The sequence below is a fragment of the Festucalex cinctus genome, chromosome 11 (assembly GCF_051991245.1).
Source record: "Festucalex cinctus isolate MCC-2025b chromosome 11, RoL_Fcin_1.0, whole genome shotgun sequence".
In the NCBI taxonomy this organism is placed as follows: domain Eukaryota; kingdom Metazoa; phylum Chordata; class Actinopteri; order Syngnathiformes; family Syngnathidae; genus Festucalex; species Festucalex cinctus.
The window spans coordinates 19,440,018-19,458,749 of record NC_135421.1 but is presented as its reverse complement, the minus strand read 5'-3'; the positions used below and the strand labels follow the sequence as shown (position 1 = coordinate 19,458,749).

Sequence of the window (18,732 nt, the reverse complement as noted above, 5' to 3'; positions counted from 1 at the left end):
GTATCCCTGCTCTAAAAAATGTAATTGACAAGTATACTTGTCAAAGGCAGTGAATGAGGTAATCCTTTTTTTCTTCTGACAAACTCCAACAATGGACTTGTAATTCCACAGAGAACTATTGCGTGGAAGTAAAAGTCAATACATATGAAACTCTTATTTGTTTTTTTTCCCCAACAAACCGTAACTTTAAGTTGTGTGTACTGTAAAATAATGACATCCAGGTCAATTCTGTATACAGAATTGCATTGCTCATCTGAGGATTGCTTGTAAAGTACATTGAGTTGCCTTTTGTAAGAAATGTAATTTACAAATAAACTTGCCTTGCAAAATTACAAATGTATGTTTTGATTAATTGGTCTGACATTACTCTTTTTTTCTTTTTTTATATTTTTTACAAGATCACCTCACGGGCCAGATTTAATCCCTTGGCGGGCCTGATCCACCATACGTTTGACACCCCTATTGGTTAGCATGTCCGCCTCCCACCCAGTGCTGACGGTGTGTGATCAACGGCTTCGGCCTTCCTGGGTGGAGTTTACATGTTCTCCCCGTTCCTGCGTGGGTTTTCTCCGGGTACTCCGGTCTCCTCCCACATTCCAAAGACATGCTTGGCAGGTTGATTGGGCGCTCTGAATTGTCCCTAGGTGTGATTGTGAGTGTGGATGTTTGTTCGTCTTTGTGTGCCCTGCGATTGGCTGGCAACCAGTTCAGGGTGTACCCGCATACTATCCGAAGCCAGCTGGGATAGGCTCCAGCACCCTTATGAGGAATAAGCGGTTAAGAAAGTGGATGGATGGATTTTACAACATACTGTATTATTTATTTACAGGGATTTACTGGCAACTTTAATTGTCAGTAAATTATGACGATAAACAGTTGTAAACTAGATTACACTGAATACTTGTAAAAATACAGTAACATACTGTAAAAGATATTCACAGTAATTGAATGAGATTTCACAAGAATTTAACTGGAGACTTTTTTTTTTTGCCAGTTAGTTCTTATAAATTCTACAATCAATTTCTTACTATGTGTGTGGCGAGAGAGAGAGAGAGAGAGAGAGAGAGAGAGAGTGAATGTGAGAGAGGAGATGGCTTAAAAAGGTCTTTTAGAAGAGCAGCTGTGTGCACATTTTTCTAAGAGGTAAGAAACATCCGCATCGTTATATACACACACATATATATATATATATATATATATATATATATATAACAAAACTGAATTAGATTTTTGTTTTCTTATTTTAATTTGTTGCACATTTTTACTAAATGTTTAAGTAAAACAAATTGGGAATATTATAATTCCCCCCCCCAAAAAAAAAAAAAAAATCTTTTATTTTGTAATTTGTGATTTATTTTTCATATACGCTTGTACGACTGTGTATTAGGGCCACATATATTTTTTTCGTGTGGGGTAATATTCCAACAAAAAACTGTATAAAGTGCCAGGTTTGTAAGTTTTTTTTTTTTGTCGGGATATTGCCCCCACCCGCCAAAAAAAATATATTTATATGTGGCCCTAATATGCCATCCTACACTTGAGTTGTGCAATGTATTTTTAAAAATTTATTTTTTTCATTGTACTTCTTCAAATTAGCCAATTTATCAATTGTTGTATTTCCATTTTCATTTTTAATCTATCATCTTATTTAATGTTGATTTTGTTTTAGTCCAACCTAAATGTGTTATCATTTCGACAAGATGGCATCTTGTTTTACTGGCACCTTGCATCAGAGTCGTTACTGGCACAACATGTACCAGTACGTGTTGCCTTATCAATCAGGAAGCGACGAAAGTGAGGTCAGATGTCGTACAATAAGGCTGAAAAAAGTATACTTAGATGAACACATTGGCAGCTAACAAGATGAAAATATAAGTGTTTGGGATGCTGAGCTAACAAAAATGAATAAATAAATAAAAAGGAATCATGTTGTCTTTTAGGTGGAGATGGATTTCCTCAGACTCATTCTGATGGTGACTGTCACACTTCAGTATTCGGGTAGGCATGTGGTGCATTATAATGCAGTTTCACATATTAGCATGAATTTTGTAGGCATGTGTTTCGCGAGCAGACCCACATAAAAAGTCTCAAGAAATCATGTGCTGAACTGCAGAGAAAGTCAGTGGTTTTGGTTTGTTGTGGTCATTTCGGGAATCTCTTCATTGGTGGGGATCCTTCAAAATTTGGCAAAATTCAGCCCCCCGAGCGAAGCTACTAGTTTCATTGAGCAACTTGAAATTTTGGTATGTGTCGACCCACAAAAAAAAAAAAAAGGAGAAGTTCCCTATTTATTCATTTAGTTATTTTTTTAATTATTTATTTATGCAGAAAATTCAGCCCCCATAGCCAATTTCATTTAGGATCCTGACATTTGGTTGACATATCTATCAAGAGTGGAGCCACAAAAAAAAAACTCAAGAATTTGTCTGAAAACACACATGAAGTCGGCCATTTTGGTTTGAAGTATCAATTTTTGGCTTATTTTGATTATTTCCAGAATGCCCTTGAAGTTTTTTTTCTAAACGTTCAGCCCTTAAACCATTTCCATTTAGCAACATGGCATTTGATAGGCATGAACAGAAGACACACACACACACACAAAAAAAATAATAAAATATCAAGAGGCTTGACCAAACGTTTTGTATTATCTCCTTAGCTGCATCCGAGCTTCCGTGCAAAGACTTTGACCGGGAGAAACACTTTCTCCTGGAAGGTGAATCCTTCCATTTTGTTCCGTACATCGTGACCGACTCCGAGGTGGCCTTGGAAAGGTTCACGTGGTTCCGACAATCTTCGGGCGACGACCTCGTCGTCATCCCGTCCAACGAGAGCGAGAGGATTCATCACCACGGCGGCGCGCTCTTCCTCTTGAACGTCACCGCGGAGGACGGCGGTTTCTACACGGCTCGGTGAGGGAACGTTCCGGTTCTCGTTGACGCGTTCCCGGTTTGCGTGACTCTGAAGCGTCCTCTGCCTTTTCCAGGCAGAATCTCTCGGATAATGCGTGCGAGAACTCTTATGTCGAAATCCAAGTCCTGGAAGCGAGTTATCTTGACGATAAGCGTCACTTTTACGGAACTTGGGCTGTTTCCACAAAGCGCAGACGTCTGGTGGTGTGTCCTGACCCGGTGGCTAAAATCTGCAGGAGGCTGAACGGAACCTTCAGCTGGTACAAGGTGAGGACACACCGACAGTATGTGTTCATTAAATCAACTATCATTCACTTTTTAAGTAAGATGTTGAGGCTTTAGCCAGTGAATACAAAAAGGAAATACACTAAAATTAAGTTCTGTGCATGCTCACCCTTTTGAAACTTTGCATGACGTGTTTGTGCATGTGATTTTTTTTTTCTCCAGAACGACACGCTACTTATTGGTCAGCAGAAAGTTAGCATGTGGCTACACAACATAATGGCAGAGGACGAGGGTGTGTACACATGCGTGTGCACGTGGACTCATGCGGGATACTCGTACACGTCGTCGGGCTCCTGGGAGATCGTAACCGGAAGTGAGTCCAAATGAAACATGGAAACGTCTCCAAGCACTGGACCATAGATATAAACACTAGATGGCTCGTCTGCACTGTGAGCTAATGGGAAGAAACCTAACCAAAGGGCGGCCATCTTGGGTCAGGGCTGCTCGATCACTCCCAAATTCTCCACCAATTTTCATTTGTGTTGTTAATATGACACAAGGCTGAATCAGAGCCACGATATTAAGGTTTGTAGTAAACCAATCTGTTTATCCGTCAAGAATTCAGAGAGTTACAAGCTTTTAAGTAAATAAATCATCCAACAAGTGCAGACTACAGCACAGTGAACGAGAGCTGTCTCCTGTCCTAAGATGGCTGAACAGGCATCGTTTCTCCGCCATGCATAAGACATCTAGTTTTTATATCTATGCGAAGGACCCTGAGACTTTTTTGTGGGTCTACTCATGATAGACATAGCGACCAAATTACAACTCTGTTGCCAAATAAAACCAGTTTTTGTGGGCTGAACTTTGAGAGAAATTAATAAAATTGAATTAAGGGTATCTCGGAAAATGACTAAAGAGACCCCTGAAATAGTCGCTGCAAACCAAAATGACAGACTTCCTGCTGCTTTTCGGCATGGCTTCCTGGGACTTTTTTGTGGGTCTACTCATAAGAGACATTCCAACCAAATTAGATCTTAGATTAGATTTGAAAGAGGCTTTGGGGACTGGATTTTCCACATTTTTGAAAGTCCTGTGAAGATAGCTAAATTTAAAAAAAAAAAAAAAAAAAAAAAAAAAAAAAAAAAAAAAAAAAAAAAGACTGCTTGGAAGTTGGAACCAAAATAGCAGACTTCCTGTGTCTTTCTTCAGACTTTTTTGTAGGTCGACTCAATATATTTTTCTATCAAATTTTAAGTAAAACTATCTTTTTTTTTTTTTTTTTTTTTGGGGGGGGGGGTAATTTTTTCCAAAGATTTCTCTTGTAAATTTCCAAAATAACCTTAAACTGCACAGGTTCAAATAACTTGGCAGACTTCCTGTGTCTTTTCAGAATTTCCGGTAGCTCCGGAAAGACGGTAGATTTGTCCTTCACCACTAGATGTCAGTATTTCCCTGCGAACACCTCCCTGTTTCCTCTCGTGTTTGTCAGTCTGAATGGGTTTTACGTCAAACATTGCCCGTGACCTAAACTGCACAGGTTCAAATAACTTGGCAGACTTCCTGTGTCTTTTCAGAATTTCCGGTAGCTCCCTAACACTTTTTTTTTTGTGGGGGTGCGTGTGTGTGCGTGTGGGGGTGTCGATACTCATTATAGACACGCCTGTCAAATTACAAGTTTTAAAGTCAAATTGGCTTCAGAGGTTGAATTTTTCAAAAAATGGAAGCATCTCACCCTCTCATAACTCAACATGTGTTTTGTCCCCAGTCATCAAAGTTCGCTGTCGTGCTACAATAGATACAAACTAAATTCACAATTAATCCTATCTCCTAGTGGTTTACTATATATGAACTTGAGACTTGGTGGTCCTCGGCAAAAGGGCTCTATTTTGTGCTCATCATATTGGTGGCAGATAGTCAGTGTAAAGTTGTGCCTGCTTGGACTACATCTAAAAACTGGCGCAGGTTTGAAGAAGTTCAGAAAACAGTTTGTCCTCAAAGTTTCCTTCTCGAAAATCAATACGTTTCTTGCACCTAATAAGAAACTGGCGTGACCCACAGAGCCGATATCATCCGATCTGTTGATCTTGTCGCCTAAAGAGGAGGAGGAGATCCACACCGATGAAGGTAAAAAAAAAAAAGTAGGAGACAATGTTTACATTCCTGCCTGCTTTTGTGTGCATTTGTCTTTATACAGATGATGTCCTACATTAATCAAATTGTATTTATGTATTCTCATACTTTCTGCGCAATTTTTTTTCATATGTATTTTTATGTTACTCTGTATCGCATTGCGTGTCCTGTTTAGCGATGTGCTGTAATAAAAAATGTGCCTGAAAAGTGTGACAACAGGAAATTGAAATTATCAAAACATAGGCTGTACACTAAAACTGAGCCATACAATTGCATACTGATCTTTTATTTATTTTCAAACATTTACTAATGCAAAAAGAATTATTGCACCGCTGTGATTTGTCCTTCACCACTAGATGTCAGTATTTCCCTGCGAACACCTCCCTGTTTCCTCTCGTGTTTGTCAGTCTGAATGGGTTTTACGTCAAACATTGCCCGTGACCTTGATAAATTGATACATGTACAACATATCGTGTAGCAAATCAATATGAAAGGACTAAAGTGTGTGTTTTGAATTGCCTGCTCTGATCAGGCGTGGAACTGCGGCTCAACTGTTCTGTGTACTGCGGAATCAACATGGATGATTCCTGCTCGGCTCAGTGGAAGGTGGACGGGAAGGATGTCGAGCGCGATGGATACACTCAGAACAAGAGCGTGTATGTTCTTTTTACTCGAGCAACGAGATGTTAAGCCTGGTTAAAAAAAATAAAAAAATAAAAAAGGCAAGTTATGGCAAGTCATCAAACTTTGTCAATATGCATTGCAGCTACAAAGTGAAATAGCAGAATTAGCTTTTCTTTCTTTCTTTCTTTCTTGTCATGTCCCTAAAATGGCCGCTGGGAACCAAAATGTACGATTTGCTGTGTTTTCCTTAGCCACACCTCTCAGCCATCCCAGAAAACGTTTGCCACGGCGATCCTCACCATTGCCAAAGTATCTTCCCGAGATTTCCGAAAGGACTTCAAATGCATCGGCAGCAACGGCTTCTGCCCGGCTGCTTGGCGGTCCTTGTCTCTGCAACACAGAGGTCAGTGAAGGCATCGCCACTTCATTCGCTACACTTATATATTTGCTCTTTGAAACTATACCCCTTTAAAACGCTGACCCAAGTTGGATGTTGTGTTCAGGTACACTCACAGCTGTGTGGCGTACTGCAGTGTGTGTTGTGCTGTTGTGTGTGTCTGCTGGTCTCCTGATCAAAGTGTTCATGGTAGACATCACGCTGCTCTTAAGACCGTACTTGCCCTTGGCTGCCTGCGATGAAGGTGCACGTAAAAAAAAACAACAAAAACAGACTTCTTACTAAGCATTTTGAGAGCTAATCCTTGTGTAAAACTTTAAATTTAATTAACTGTAAATTTGAAACCCTAATCCATGTTTGAAACCCTAATATTGCGTTTGTAGCGACAAAGCGCTACGACGCGTTGGTGTTGTTGGAGACGCCAGCGGCTGGCCAGCATCAGGAAGGAGAGCAGTTCTCCGAGCGGCCACCGGAGGGCGCCGTCGGGCACATGTTGGCTTTTATGGAGCAGCTGGTGTCCGTCCTGGAGGAAGCTTGCCGATTTCGCCTCTTCGTGCCGCACAGAGACAACCTGCCAGGAGGAGGTCAACAAACACAAACGCTCATTGCTAACTTTAAACACCCTAATCTCAATTTCAAGCCTATCATTTCAAACATGAAACCTATTATTTTAAGACCACATTGAGCAGATTCAGCAGACCATCGAACAGAGTCGCAGGTTGATCCTTGTTCTCGCCCCCCGCCCTGAATCATCCAATCAGGAGCTTGACTCCTCCCCTCACTTCGTGACGCCTCATGATTGGCAGGTGCAACACTAACATGCGCAATGTCGCCCCCCAAAAAAAAAGGAAAAAAAAAAAGTCAATTTTGTCTAATTTGTTGTCTTATCAGGTGGCTCTGCACCACGTGCTCACACAACCCAAAATGGCTGTAATCGTCATCCAGGTGGGCCAAGCTGGGACGGGGAAGTACGCTCATCTGCCCCCGAGCCTGCGCCATCTGCTTGCCAAGAGCGCCCCCCTAAGGTGGTCGCTCGAGTCGCACGGCGCCGCCACACGCCACTCGCGCTTCTGGAAGAACGTTCGGTACCTCATGCCCGCCACACCCGCCGGCAGCATCGATGATGGTTTTGCCCACAAGAGGGAGACAAAGACGACAACGGCAAATGTGGAGGCTTTTTAAGTGCTGTAGTTTGCATTTCAACCACAAGAGGGAGACAAAATTTACAATAGCGCTCATTTCTTTTAAAGTTTTTTTTTTTAATGAAAAACCATACTTTAAAAACATTACTTGTGCTGAAAACCTTACTTTGAAACCATTGCTCTTGATTGAAACCCTAATGTGAAACCATAACTCTTGTTCAAAACTCTACTTTGACATCTTAACATTTGTTTGAGCCCTACTTTGAAACCCTACCCCTTGTCTAATAGTTTCAAAGTGTATCTCTGACTAGGACATAAAAGTCTCAAAAAGAAGGATTAGAAGGATTTGTCTGCCTGCATGTTGTGCGCGTGTCCCCATATGACCTTTGGCCTTACTCACCCGGGATTCGTGTGTGTGTGTGTGTGTGTGTGCAAGACGGTGGCACACTCCCATAAAAAGAAAGGAGCAGGAGGGGGCAGGGTGGTCTGTATGTTTAGCTCGGCAGCTGGGATCTGCTCCATTCTTTTGTTCCCCTTTGACCTTTGTGCCCCGACACTCGCTCCGCGCACACACAAATACACGTGTGCACATTTATCACTGATCTGACTATATATGACTAGGTAGCCGATAGAACAAGAGTTTTGACATCGCAAGGCCGCCATATTGCTCCTCCCAAGAAACTTTTCTTGACATACTATCCTATGCGCTTACAGTATTTGAAATTGGAGAACATTTGAGACAGTACTTCGTAGAAACAACATGATTTATGACGTTTTAAATTTATTAAACATAAACAAGAGGACTTAAACAGGTGGGAGAAGATGGCCGCCATTCGTAGTACCCATAGTACGTCATTTTAAAATTGCACATCTGCATCTTCAATAAACAAATCACTATTAATTGTGCTTCATTCAAGTGACTTGTTTTGTTTTAGTTTATTTAACGTTAGCAGGAATTCTTCCAAGTGAGTCAGAAAACAAGAAAATAAAATTACTAATCGCGTGGTCGTTTAATAAAATGTAATCAGCCTTACTATATATACATGACTCCTTATGATACATGGTCATCTTTTTTAAAATGCTTTACATGGTCGTAACAAAAAAAAAAAAAAAAAAAAAAAAAAAGACTCCTTATGATACGTGGTCATCTTTTTTTTTTAAATGCTTTACTATACATGGTGGTAAAAAAAAAAGAAAAAGAAAAAAAGACTCCTTATGATACGTGGTCATCTTTTTTAAAATGCTTTACTATACATGGTCGCAAAAAAAAAAAAAAAAAAAAAAAAAGCCTCACCCTCTCATTTTTTAAAAAACACCTTACTATATTATACATGGTCATTAAAAAAGAAAAGAAAAAAAAAAGGGTTACTATACAAGGTTGTTTTTTTAATCGTTTTTTTTCTTTCAAGCCTTACATAGTTGTTATATTCCATCTACCGTCATACATATATATATATATATATATATATATATGTATGTGTATATATATATATATATATATATATATATATATATATATATATATATATATATATATATATATATGTATGTATATATATATAGTTGTTAGGTTTCCATGACGAATTGATTGGCTTTATAGTTTTGTGCTCAATCTCTGTAATGTCTCAATCACTCCATCTCCATAGACCGCACAAGCCCCCTGACAACAGCAGGTGGTGTGTGTGTGCAGTGGGGTGGGGCTGAGGGTCATTGGGTGCTTTTGAAGGCACACAAGGTTGGCCTTCGGCCTGTGTTGGCTTCAGGGTCATTTAAGGACGTAGGCAGCACACACACGCACACACTTACGCACACCCCATGTCCCCCAGTTTGTTTGCGTTTGGGGTTGGGGGGCGGGTTCTGATAAAGTGTGTGATGATACCAGCTGGCTTAAGTGTACCAAAAAAAGAAAAATCACCAAAATGTTCATGTAAGTTGCTTTTTTTTTTTTTTTTAAACCACATCATCAAAATTCACCAAAAACAATAACCAAAATTAAAATGCTTTGAAATTTAGAGTCTTGGTTGAAATTGGACAAAAGAGGCATGGCTTCCAGAAGACTATTTTGTGGACCTCTGCTGATAGAGATGTCCACCAAATTCCATATCACGAAACAAAACTGGCTTTCAGGACCGAATTTTCCAAAAACCTCAAATGATGCCTGGGAAATGACCAAAATAAAGCAAAAATGGCTGCTTTAAACCAAAATGGCTGACTTCCTGTGTCCTTTCAGGTATGACTTCTTGTGACTTTTTTTGTGGGTCTATTCATGATAGACATGTCCACCAAATTTCACGCCGCTAAATAAAACTCACTTTGGGGGCTGAATGTCTCAACAACTCAGAGGACTTTTGGACGTGATCAAAATGAGGATAAAATGGCTGCTTTAAACAAAAATGGTTGACTTTCTGTATTTTTTCTGACAATGCTTCTTGAGACTTTTTTTTGTGAGTCTATTCATTCCAAATGTGTCTACCAAATTTCATGCTACTGCACAAAACTGACATCAGTTTATGGGAACATTCATGAGCTAAATTTTTTACATTCATATTTATTACAAGTTGCACCCTCCACATGCAATGATGAAAATCGAATAGCTTCCCGATTTAACTTCACTTTTCTGTCTTGTATTCGTGCATCCACTTAATGCAGTAGGCAATCGGACAAAAGAATCGTTGAGCTACCTGATGGGGAAAAAAAAGGTCTTTTCCAGTCTTTTACAAGCAGTGACAGTGCAAACAGTGAGGGCCCATTTTATGGTTGGTCGGAGGCAAGCGGGACACCTGTTCGGCAAGCAGATGGTCCGCGCGCACGCACGCACGCTCCCTGAGGAGAGAACCTGTCAGCTGAGCCCCAATTAAAGAATCACTGCTGGGAGATGGGGGTGGGGCCCCCTGTGTGTATGTGCACAGCCAATTGTGTTTGTGTGTGTGGAATGTCCAAATTCCTGACGTGTGGACGTTGACTTTTCAGGGAAAATAAGAATCTCTGTCAGTACAAGACAGTTAATGCCAACATAAACAAACACCTGCGTTACTAAGGTACAGTATTGTGTTATGAACATGAGTCGTAGTCGTACATAATACCCTGTATACAAACACTTTTTTTTTTTTAAATGATGTACACTAAACTACTTTTTGATTTGTAATACAGCTAAGAATGTTAAAAAGCTAAATTTAACTTTAAACTGCTGACTACCAGAAAAAAAATATATTGTCCAATCATGTTTATTTTGATATTCCCCAATCTTTGTGAAGTAACTGGAATACTGCAAAAGAAATATTTGAAAAAAACAAAACAAAAAAACTTTTTATATTTAAGCTACAGAGGACATTTTTTTATAACTTAAATGCTAGGCTCAAATACAGTTAAAATAATTCAAACAATACTTTAATGTGTGCTTACATGCTAACAACATTTAAAACCTAAATTTGTTCAATAAAAAGCGTTATACACTTACTTTTCCTCTTCCCGAAAAAGTGCTTGCACTGAGGGAAGCCATTTTCTTTTACGATGCAATCAAAGGTAGCAAAGCCCCACCCCTACACATTTTGGTATCATTGGAAAGCTCTGAATGTCCTCAATAGAGCACAAAAGGTGTTAATTCAATTGTATGCACTGGGTGTGAGATATTCAGGTTTAAAAAGGTCCACTACAGAGGACAAATTTGAATTGCTGGTAGTCAGGTTACATGAAATTGTTTTATAACCTACTTTTTTTTTGGTTGCTTTGCTTCAAACTTTTTACACTTTTTTTTTTTTTTTTAAACAGCCAAGAACATTCAAACGTGACCTAAAATGACAGCTTGATTGAGGAATAGATCATTTCCAAAGGCTGTGTGCAAGTGTAGTTGGCGTGCAGCAGTGCGCTCCCCTCAAAATCACTCAACTACAGCCATTACTGTCAAAATCACTGGCAACAAAAGTGAGCGCACCCCTCAGTGAAAATATTTTAAAATGGGCTTGGGTATTTTTGAATTGTCATTTTTGAAGAATGCATCTGCTAATTGAGTATGTGTGTGTACATGCAGCTGCTTAGTGAAGACCTTCCTTTCTGAGCCCCGCCCCCTTCCTCCCCCTCCAATTGTATGTGTGTTAATGGGGGAGGAGACAAAAAAGGGGGGATAAGTTAGTGTTTGTAATCCATAGAGGAGAGAGGACACCTCTCACTAGAAGGTGGCTTGCCGAAAAGGAAGGAAGGTCCACTCCAGTGGACATTGTGATTTTTTTTGGATCGGTGATAGCGTGTACCTGGCTGGCTACAAGACGCTTTGTGGGAAATTCCACTTCCAAAAAAAAAGGAGAACAAGAATTTTGGAGGTCCTTCTGTGAGGTAAGTCTCTTCTCCACAAAACTCAATCTTACTGTCATACAAATGTACAAAAGTACATTTGTATGACAGTAAGATTACAAGGAAGCACATCCTAGAAGAAGTATGTCACATAAAAAAAAAAACAACAACACTAAATGATAATTAAAAGAAAATACATTTTACTTTGGATAATTTAAAGAGGATTTTGGGCAAATTGTGTTCCATGAAGCACATATTAAAACATAGTTGGTTTGTCAAAGCACCTTGCAAAACCCTTGTTTTTAAAGGTGCTAAAAAAAATTATATGGCAAAGGTCCTGAAATATTTCATTTGCATTATATGTATTATTTGTTGCACTTACACCTTACAATTAATAAAATATATATGAAATTAATTATGGATAAAGTCTTCTTTTTTTTTTAATGGACAAATGAAATGATTTTTTCTGACCTCATCTACAAATAACCTGTATTATATATACAATTTAATAAAAAAAAAAATCAATAGCACAACAGAAGTGTATCCAAAAAAGTGCCTAAAAATCATAATATACATACATAATCATTTGAATTCATTTTTTTTTCATACGTTATATGAATGGTCTGCCTAACTAAAATTATTAGAAAATAATACGTTTTAAATAGTTAAAAATTTTATTTTTTTTTAAGGCAGACAAAGTGTTGAAAATAAACAATTTTGCATACATTTCATATGCATATATTTAACGTTCCCCTCTCAATTGTTAATGGTTAAACATGCACAAAAATCATGATAAACACAAATCAAAAATTTTAGGAAGAACATTTTAAAATATATTAAAAGCTTAAAAATAGACATAGTAGATTTACATAAAAAAAAATGATATAAATTGAAAAAAAAATGTATTTACCGTACTTGCAGGTGGCATCTCAATAAATTTGAATCATGTGAAAGCTTAATTTATTTCACCAGCCTAATTCAAAACATCAAACACATATTGTGTAGATACAGCCCAGACATAGCAAAATATTTGACTTGATATTAATTTTATTTTGATGACAGCTTACAGCAAACAAACCCCCAAATTCAACAACAATAATAGGCTACATAACAATAAAAATGATTTTTAATATAGAAATTTGGCAGCAGTTGTTTTGTATTTGCTCATATTTCGGATAAAATAATGAAATAGATGAATTTTCCTACCATATTCTAACTTTACAAAATGTTATAAATGTAATCAATTTTTTAAAAAATGGTTGTTTATTTATTTTACATAAATAATAGGGGTGGGACGATATGGGTAAACCACGATTCGATACTGTGACGATATTTGGCTCACGATATCGATAATATCACGATACGCTATATGTACGATTTTTGATATATTGTCCAAAAAAATGTTAGCGACATATCACGATATGTGACTGAAAAAGCCAACAAATGCCCATAAAAAGGAAAATGTCTAATTATGCATTTATTCAATTCCAAAACTTTGTACAATGTACAAAGTTCTGCATAGTGCCTCACTGCCTCTGAGCCTTTTAACTGTAACCATTGTAAAGTGAGACAAATTAAAGTGCATAAACATTTATAACATAACACTGCACAACTGGACACATTACATTGATATCTACCGTCAGTGTATCGATAATTTATTGCAACAGAGAGCGCAACAATATAGTGCAATATTATTTTTTTCTCTCACCCCTAATAAATAACGTATATTCATTCAATTTTTGTTTCTCACCTGAAGTTAATACACACCTTTTTTTCCCCTTGCAATCTTACAAAGGTTGTGTCCTCCAGAAAATCAGTTACATCCAAAATATTAACATCAATATTCCAAAAATGGATGAAACGGCAGAATGAGAAAGTTTGTCATGTGGCCGTTGACTTGTCTCGTCATGACAGAAACTGGTCAAAATATTAGGAACAGCTTTCAGGACTTTGTCTGCGGGGGTCAGGTGGTCCGGGGTGTTCCGGCAACCAGACGTATGTGTGTGTATGTGTGTGCGCACGTCAGAGGTGAAAGTGAGTGCACGTGCACACACACACTGGTAACATGCATCTCTGGTTGGAGGGGGTGGGGCACCACCAGTTGCAGGATGCTTTCAAAGTGTGTCCTCAGTAGGCATCTGTTGCCCCTCCCCCTCTCTGCACCGCTTTTGTACAATCAAACCCCACCGGACCACTATCCCCCCACCCCCCACTCTCCAGCCGGTCCCTGGCAGCCGCCCAGCAGGCACCCGAGCGCCATGTGGAGGCTTTTCCAGGCCTCAGGGGAGGGGGGCAAAGAGGGGCAAACCTCACACACTCCCCGAGGGAGATCACTGGCTGAAGAAGCATCTGCTTGCTGTGGAGGCATGAGGTGCAGCCCCCCCCACCCCCTCCCCCCAATCGTGACTGGATATTACTCAGCAGATGTGTTATTTTGTGAGTTGATTGCGTGTAAATTGAAGTACTGCAAACTTCGTGAAAACTACTCAAAGTGCCACCTTAGCGTAGTAGGCATGCATGTTGTGCAAGAGCCAAATGTTTACCATTCATTCAATTATAACTATTTCACCATTTATTTCATAAAAAATGTTTTTGTATTGCTTATTTTAGTCATATCTTTGAATTGCATGTACAATTGTTTAACAAATGAGAGAAAAAAAAAACAAAAAAACATCTGAGATATATTCAAGGTTTGCTTCAGCATGGGAAATCTTCCAATTCACACCTAAAAAAAAAAAGTTTCTTATTTATCATAAAATAATAATAAAAAGAAAATTATTGTTGTTTCATTATTAATAATTAAGCAAATTATTAAACTACTTTTTGGAATAAAATGTATTAAATGTTCTGGAAAATACTAATATGAACAATATAGCTGTTGAGGTAAGTTGCGGTGTTTGTGTCGTGTTTGTTTCCGTCTGGCAGCTGCATGGCTGATAATCGTGCGTGGGTGTGTGTGTGTGTGTGTGTGTGAGAGAGAGAGAGAGAGCGAGAGAGAGAGAGAAAGACAGTGGGGGGAGGTTAAAAAAAAATAAAAATCGCCGTCTGTGCGGATCGTCGGGAACAATACTTGGTGTCACAGAAGGACAGATTGGCTGGCAGCTGCTTTGCTCAAAAGGTGCAAGCCAGACACACTTATAACCCCACGCACACAGATCTTGGGTTAGAATCTCAAAGGATTTTAAACTAGTTTAGGGTTTCAAACCAGGGGCATGCAGAGGGTGGGGCCAAGAGGGAGCATCCACCTCGAAATCTTAATACTAAAGTTGGAAGTTTGTCACAGTGGATAGAAGGCTTCAAGTGGGCATTAGTGTAAACCAGCCTGGCAGGAAACCTCTAAAATAAGTGTTACGGACTGTAGTGGATTGTAAAGTATCAAAACAGCTAGCCACCAAGGTGCACCTGAATGAACCATTATCCCTCTTTTTTTTTTTTTTTTTTTTTTTAAGGTAAGACTTTAAAAAAGAGCCCCGCTTAATCGAGACTGCTCGCCAACGCCCGGGTCTGAATGTGTGAGGCGGCTTCATGGGCCTGAGGGACCATGTGGAGGATGGGACAGGCCACATCCTCAGCCCGGGGCTGGATCTGGACTACCTCCACGTGGATGGCCCAAGCGATCCAAAGGACGTCGGCAAGGTTTCAACCACACCGGCGTCGGGTTCTGGAGGCTCTGGCCTTAGCGACAGCACCAATAGCTTGGATAGCAGCAGCACTAGCTTCAGTAGTTTTTTCTCAGAGGAGAGCGGAGACAGCGAAGATGAGCGTCACCACAACGCTTGCACCCAGGTGGAAAACAGGAACTTCCCCACTGGGGTGGACCAGGCGGAGAATCCGCAGAAAACCGACTGCCGCACCAAAGTGGAATTTGCTTTGAAGCTGGGCTACTCGGAAGAACTGGTGTTGATGGTGCTGCAGAAACTAGGCCCGGACGCACTTATCAACGACATCTTAGGAGAACTGGTCAAACTGGGAACCAAGGCGGAGCCGGTGGGGCCACCGAGAGATGTTGGAGGATCTCAGTCTCCTCCACCCTCTTCCGGATACTCCTTGGTGGATTCATGCAGGCTACTGTGTTCGTCGAAACTCCTGGAGGACAAAGACAACCTTCGGCCTGTTGTCGTGGATGGAAGTAACGTGGCCATGAGGTGAGGTTCCATTTACCATCAGGCATTTTTGTGCCAAATACATTGTGAGTGATTTACTGTGGCGACCCTGAATGAAACAAGCCCCAAGTTCCAACAACAACTTCTGTGCTTTTACTGTAAACATCATTAGTACTATCCTTTGATGTAAAGTCTAGCAAATAATTGACACTCATGTCCCTCTCACTACTTCAGTCACGGCAACAAGGAGGTGTTCTCCTGTCAAGGCATCCAGCTGGCAGTTGACTGGTTCTTGGAGCGAGGCCACAGTGACATCACGGTTTTTGTCCCTGCCTGGAGGAAGGAGCAATGCCGTCCGGATGCTCTCATCACAGGTAACCACACACACACACACCAGAGTCCTTCAGCTTTTCAAAATGACAAACTTTCTTTTCTACAGACCAGGATGTCTTGCGGCAACTGGAGAAAAACAAGATCCTGGTTTTCACGCCATCCCGTCGTGTACAGGGACGGCGTGTGGTCTGCTACGATGACCGCTTCATCGTCAAGTTAGCCTATGAGTCGGACGGCATCATCGTCTCCAACGACAACTATCGCGACCTAGCCAACGAGAAGACGGAGTGGAAGAAGTTCATTGACGAGCGCCTTCTGATGTACTCCTTTGTCAATGACAAGTAAATGCTTTTTTGTGCCCTTCCAATTCCCCAAAGTGAGGGGACTGATTATTTTTAACTCATCTTCCATCTACCGTCATTAGATTTATGCCACCAGATGACCCGCTCGGACGGCATGGACCCAGCTTGGAGAACTTCCTGAGGAAGCGAGCGGTCATTCCAGAACACAGGAAACAGCCGTGTCCATATGGTAAAACATTTCCTTTTTTATTAGATTTTATGGAGGCACAGTTGGGGCTTGAACCAATTGGGTATATGCCACGGAAGAGGTGGGACTGTTTTTGCACATCGGTTTGGTTCCGGTTCAGTTTGCGACGTGTAGGCTGCGTCAAAATACTTGTGCTTCCAACATTGGGCCCCACGGTTGCGCGTTTTGTAACCTGGACCGGAACCAAACTGATGTGCAAAATCACGTCCCGCCTCTTCCGTGGCATATACCCCATTAGTCAATGCGTCAAATTTAGCACTCTGCAATAGGTTAGAGGTTCACTGAAAGCATCAGGTGGTGGGGCCAATTATGAAATAAGGCTAAGCGGTGGATAAACCATTGATTGTGAAAATGAAAGAAAATGGATACTCTGTGGTTTAAATTCACACCTGATGTAGTGCAAGAACTCCGGAACCCCAATAATGTGTATGTAAGTCGCTGATTCAAAAAATGTCCTTTTGATCAGAACTTGCCTCTGTTCTTACTTAGGTAAGAAGTGTACGTACGGTCACAAGTGCAAGTTCTACCACCCAGAACGTAGCAGCCAGCCTCTGCGTTCAGTAGCTGACGAGCTCCGAGCCAGCGCTAAAATGTCCTCTGCAGCTCCCAAAGGCCAGAACGAAGACATCCTGATGGCCAGGAGCCAAACGCCATCCGAATCCGGCCGGATAACCCCAAAGAAAGCTGCAAGGTCCCTCACCGACCTCCTGGAGGATAGTCTCAGGGTGCAGTTCAAAGTAGAAGAACGCAGGGGATCTGGTAAAAGCGTTCTCGGGCAGCCCAGAGCAGAGAGGTTGCCTTTCTCTGCAAATACAGATGGATGGGATTATCAAGGATCCAAAGGATACAGTTTTTATCAATCCAAGTCTCCGGTGTTGGGCTACAACTCCCTACTGAAGACCTCACCCATTCTGAACCTTCCTACTCCGCAGAGTCCTGAGCGCTTCTACTCGGCGGATGGCCGAGCCAGGCATCTAAGATCCGACTGCAGCAGTGAAGGCAGATCTGAGTCCTTCTCCCCAGATCTGATTTTGGATGACAGACCAGTGTGCCACCACCACCACCTCCGCCACTATCATCCGCACCCCTGCTCCAACCAGTATAGCAGACCCATAAACCGAACTCCACCTGGTCTGAGCCAGCACACTTCACCAGGAGTTCGACGACTGGATTTCAATGTGAAAGAAAATCCTTCCCAGTCTCTCTCCCCTCAAATTCCATCGACTCACTTACCACTTCTGAGACGATATTCAGGAGAATGTCTGGGTCCTACGCCTCATCCATCCCAAACATCCACCTTTTCTCCGTGCTCCTTTCTGGCGAGTTCCCTTTGGCAAGAGGATCCACTCCAGGACTCAAGAGGGTACCACCAAGGGTCATCGTTTCCTGCCCGATGGAACTATTCTGAGCAACAACAAATGCAAATGACCTGGGAACAGCACTACCAACAGCCCCCCAGACCTTGTTATGATCTCTTCCCGATCCAGGATCTACCAGCGGCTTCAGACAAAGTTTGGTCCTCTCCGTGGACAAACAGACTTGCAGTCTCACCACAGACAACCTTTCCGTCCCCTCGCCGAACAAGACCGCAGTCCCTGCTCCAGGGCGAGTCCTCAGACGGGGCTCAGTACCAGGAACGACGGAAGAGGGTGTTCATTAACCTCTGTGGTATTTTCCCGACTGATTTGGTGAGGGTGGTGATGAGCCGGAACCCGAGCGTGATAGACGCGCAGGAGCTGGCTGCTGCCATATTGTTGGAAAAATCTCAGGGTAGTTCATGAACAGCTTTTGAAACATAAATCTGCAAAACCAAAAGACTCCCAAGGTTCCCACGGTTTAGAGTTTTCTTTATACTTAATATAGTGATAAGGTGGCAGTTTTTGTGCATAAGTGAAGACCAAGACCTCAAAGTCCTGAGTTTTTGGGCAAAGTTCTTGTTCGGGGGCTACCGTTGAAGTCAAGGGGCAAAATTTGTAGCTCTATGGCAAAGTTCATAGATCTGTGGCAAAGTCTGAGGTATGGGGCATAGT

At 41.1% G+C, this 18,732-nt stretch overlaps 2 protein-coding genes across 2 annotated transcripts; both read left to right on the top strand.

Annotated features, from left to right (window-relative positions):
* Window positions 1-1,919: 1,919 nt before the first annotated feature.
* LOC144030957 (interleukin-1 receptor type 1-like) lies at window positions 1,920-7,485 on the top strand. The gene is made up of 12 exons (XM_077537625.1): window positions 1,920-1,998; window positions 2,657-2,909; window positions 2,984-3,176; window positions 3,357-3,515; window positions 5,048-5,099; window positions 5,196-5,261; window positions 5,800-5,923; window positions 6,143-6,294; window positions 6,395-6,532; window positions 6,672-6,872; window positions 6,964-7,094; window positions 7,180-7,485. The coding sequence occupies exons 1-12, from the start codon at window positions 1,947-1,949 to the stop codon at window positions 7,468-7,470; spliced, it is 1,812 nt and encodes a 603-aa protein (XP_077393751.1). The 5' UTR covers window positions 1,920-1,946; the 3' UTR covers window positions 7,471-7,485.
* Window positions 7,486-15,242: 7,757 nt separating this feature from the next.
* LOC144030834 (putative ribonuclease ZC3H12C) lies at window positions 15,243-18,483 on the top strand. The gene is made up of 5 exons (XM_077537454.1): window positions 15,243-15,862; window positions 16,055-16,194; window positions 16,260-16,494; window positions 16,578-16,684; window positions 17,192-18,483. Exons 1-5 carry the CDS (start codon window positions 15,243-15,245, stop codon window positions 18,481-18,483), a joined length of 2,394 nt encoding a protein of 797 aa, XP_077393580.1.
* The last annotated feature ends 249 nt before the right edge of the window (window positions 18,484-18,732 follow it).

Bases quoted from the DNA above. Each gene is read 5' to 3' on its own strand.
- LOC144030957 (XM_077537625.1), top strand. From the start codon at position 1,947: ATGGATTTCCTCAGACTCATTCTGATGGTGACTGTCACACTTCAGTAT. The intron at 3,516-5,047 runs AAATGAAACATG...TATTGGTGGCAG, and splicing joins TCGTAACCGGAAGTGAGTCC to ATAGTCAGTGTAAAGTTGTG. The intron at 5,100-5,195 runs GTTTGAAGAAGT...CGTGACCCACAG, and splicing joins ACATCTAAAAACTGGCGCAG to AGCCGATATCATCCGATCTG.
- LOC144030834 (XM_077537454.1), top strand. From the start codon at position 15,243: ATGGGCCTGAGGGACCATGTGGAGGATGGGACAGGCCACATCCTCAGC. The intron at 15,863-16,054 runs GTGAGGTTCCAT...TCACTACTTCAG, and splicing joins GGAAGTAACGTGGCCATGAG to TCACGGCAACAAGGAGGTGT. The intron at 16,195-16,259 runs GTAACCACACAC...TCTTTTCTACAG, and splicing joins TCCGGATGCTCTCATCACAG to ACCAGGATGTCTTGCGGCAA.